Source organism: Colletotrichum aenigma (genome assembly GCF_013390185.1).
Source record: "Colletotrichum aenigma strain Cg56 chromosome Unknown KSG_Cg56_contig55, whole genome shotgun sequence".
Classification (NCBI taxonomy): domain Eukaryota; kingdom Fungi; phylum Ascomycota; class Sordariomycetes; order Glomerellales; family Glomerellaceae; genus Colletotrichum; species Colletotrichum aenigma.
The window spans coordinates 1-3,642 of record NW_023500961.1 but is presented as its reverse complement, the minus strand read 5'-3'; the positions used below and the strand labels follow the sequence as shown (position 1 = coordinate 3,642).

The 3,642-nt window shown below is 49.9% G+C and overlaps 1 protein-coding gene across 1 annotated transcript; it reads right to left on the bottom strand.

Moving 5' to 3' along the window:
• Positions 1 to 2,827: 2,827 nt before the first annotated feature.
• On the bottom strand, positions 2,828 to 3,022 carry CGCA056_v015177 (uncharacterized protein; the record flags this gene model as incomplete). Its single annotated transcript, XM_037330417.1, has 1 exon — positions 2,828 to 3,022. The coding sequence occupies one exon, from the start codon at positions 3,020 to 3,022 to the stop codon at positions 2,828 to 2,830; it is 195 nt and encodes a 64-aa protein (XP_037171193.1).
• Positions 3,023 to 3,642: the final 620 nt, after the last annotated feature.

Sequence of the window (3,642 nt, the reverse complement as noted above, 5' to 3'; positions counted from 1 at the left end):
GTTCATTTGTGGTACTTTGAAAAGATGCAGCTTCTAATGACTCGTCCCTACTTCAGGCGTGTCTGCTGAATCTCTGCTTAAGGTAGGACGAGTAGAAGGTCTTAGAAATAGCCAGAAGACAGTCGTTATTTAATAACAGGTTAGGCCTGGCTGGCTTCAACGACCCAGATCCTTTGCTATGCGCTATAGAAAGCAACCCTGATACGTTCTGTTCTGTGCTAGCTCTTGATGGCCGCCTGAAAATTTCTAAGGCCTCAAACCAGGAGTCGCATTGTGGGTCTGACGAGGTGCATTTGATTCTACAATAGGACCCCAACAGTAACAAAGCTGCAAGCTGCTATCCTGATGGTCTTGTGGTCAGCGTTGAGTGTGCATCATGGAGACAGGTCAGCAGCCACCTAGAGATTCTCTCCTGTTTTATTGCTTCACTTCTGGTGAAGAAGGCCATGAGTAACCTCATAACCACAGGAGATATCATGATATCTATAATAGTATGCCCAGGCCTCTTATCACTGTTCGCCCAGGCTCTCAACCCTGCTGGTACGGTAGAGTGATAGCTAACAGTATATATGCGGAGAGTGCCAGAGCTTACAGACGTACTCAAGCAACTTCCACCTCTAACGTATATACAGTCTGCTTCCTAACCTACTAGTGAATATGCAGTATGTGATGATGAAATTGGGCGTGGGAAGGAAGTGATACACAGTGTCTAGCAAGACTTAAGCTGCGGAAACAACCAAGACGAGAGCCATACGTCAAGAGGAACATCTATTAATAAGCTGGTTGGGCACCCAGACCGTTAGTGATGATATACCTGTATTGTCATTCCCTGCTCTTTCGCTACCTACATAGCTGGGCGCTAAGCTGCATATGAGGACCGGCTTTGGCGCATTTTACGACCTCCTGATGCCCCACAATGATAGGTGCCAGCATGATGAACAGCAGACTGGGGAGCATAGGACTCTGAGGATATTGTTGCGGCGAACTAAACGGTGAGTCGGTGTGGGTGCAGGCCGCCTTGGGAATCTGGCCATTAGCCAGGAGAGGCAGGCACGAAAGGATTGAAAGCTATTCTTCTCAACACCGCTCCCAACGCAATCTATCTTACCTTACTTTATGACATGCTGAATAGTAACGGTCGTAGCTGCCGAAGATAGACAAACGATACAAGGCCGTCGCAAAAAAAAAAAAAAAGCGCCTGAATACGTTCGGCCTTTTTCGGTGGGAGTGGCGATCGGCTCGGACCGGACTAGGGTTACGCAACAGCGCGTTTCCTCGCCGCTGTCAGATGCAAGCCGGGGACCCCGTCCCACGGGGCATATTACGGACTATGGCTTATAGCACGGCCGCCCGGCCAACCCCCCCCCCTAAATTAGATCTCCCCCTTGTACCCAGGCACCCAGGCAGGCACCTCCTCCTCGCAGCGGGGTCTTGCTTGGTCTGGGCTGTTCCACTGGCAGGGGTGGCTTGTGGAAACGCAACCTAAAGCCGAAACTCAGAACCAACGACATGATTGGTCCCCCGGGCAGAAATCGTCAACGCGTCCCTGAGCATCCTTCTCGGCCTTCAGGGGAGATATTCTGCACGTAATGCGCGCTATTTCCCCCAACGCGACCCAACGCGACCTTCCTAGCGTAATGCGTCAGTCTAGCCACTGACGTCCAATTACTCGGCTTATCTATAGGTAGCTAGCGCGCCCTATAGATGGGGTGAGGCAGGGTTCCAGATTAGCGGGCGGCTTTTAAGACATTGTTGCCCTGAAAGCAAGATGGTCCCCGGCACCTGGGATGCAAGTTGTTGCCCCGAAGGCGGGACGTCGCCTCTGTCAAGATCGGCATTCTCACTGCAACAGCAGAGGAAGCATACAGGAAACTGCTATGCTAGCCTAAGTCAAGGGCAGCAATGAGATATAGAAGTCCTTCTTTGCCTTGTCATTTGCGCCCATCATAGACCTATAGACCCTTTGCAGGCAGAGATGTGCGTGGCCAATTGTAGTACGTGCTCCTATCGAGTCGTCTTTGTTGTCTGAGAATCAGATCATACATTCTGCACCTGTCCACAGTATGAATCCTGTTAGCCAGGCCAAGGCTCAAAGAAGGTATGTGCTTTGACAGAGAGCTCAAAAGTCCAATAGGCTTCCTTAGGTATCAGAAGCTAGTAGTGAAACAACATCAGAAAGAAAAGGCTAAGAACAGCCTCAACTACGCCCGGTAATCAGTGTCATAATAGAGACTTTCAACAGAGCTAAACCATAAACACTGAAGTCGTCCTATAGCTCTACTAGTAGGGGTTAACTACCCGCTGCACCTCACTAGGGTTAGGAGTGAAGGCTGAAGCTTCAATATACACTGGGCTGCAGGAATGTGATCCGCCGCGTCACGTTTAGCTTTCTTATCCCATTGACTACTGCATAACATCGGAACCTCAGATACAATTCCTACTCTTCGCTCAGCATGCTATTCTTGAAAGGGTATGGAGTTGAGGGGAACGACGGAAACAGAATCATATGAAACCATAATTATTTACGACCCCGCATCGAGATCTACTGACGTCATATGGCAGTCGATGGGATAGATTGGAGTTTCAGCTGTAAAAGTAACGCGCAACCGTAACATTCGGAAACGCATAGGTGTAGTTACCCTTTGCATAGTAGCTAGCTAGGCAAACTAACCACCTGGCCCTGATCTGGCAGGACTGTTATTGTGAAGGGGCTAACCTTAACGCGTGTGGTTTTATTCACTTCCCCTTTTTTTTTTCTTTCCTTTTTTCTTCTTTTTTTTTTTTTATTGTTCCCATTTCTCAATCTTCAATCCTTCTGCCTCACCCTTTAGCCCGCAAACAACTCATACATAGTAGTATTCTCAATGCTTATGCAAAGTGCAGACCGTACAAACCTACAAGCGCAAACATCGTCAAGTCCGGCAGTCGTGTAACGCTTTAGTCTGCAGAAAATACGATGCGGTAAACAGCACCCGATATGCCACCGGTGCGCGAAGAAGGGGCTGTGCTGCCAGTACAGCATGTCTATGCGTACAGGTGAGCGTCAACGACTAGCCGAATTGTACGACATGCCGGGGAGTAGCACAGGAACGTTGTCATCATTCGCAGCTCCTCAGCTAGTGTCACTATCGCTCAGCACGACGGAGGATCCCTCCACCGAAAGCCCGACGAATCGCTCTCAAGCCTCGTTTGACGACGTCAGGAACTGGAGCTGGCTGATTGACACAGCATCTATGTATTTACTGGAGCCTAGCCTGGAGCTTGCAACAAGCGAAGATCCTTCGACTAATAGCATAGTGTTAAGTTCGCCTAGCAATCAGAACACGCCGTCCTCTCCGCAGTATTATCCGAGACAGCCTGATGGGAACTCCGATATCCCATGTGCGGGAGATACTCGACCCACCGAAGATGTAGGCAACAGTATCCAGGACGCCAGCCCACGGCCGCAAGTGAAGGGCGACGCCCTTAATCCCGATAGAACACGCCGTGTATATGACTGCGCCACTGAGGCTCTGAGCCTCTTAGAAAACCTCCACACGTCAGCGAGCGGCTGTCTAACGGTTGTACAACGCCCACCTCATCTCGTCGCTATCGAGGGAGACTGCAAATCCGGGCAGAAAGATATAGGCGATATACTGTCTG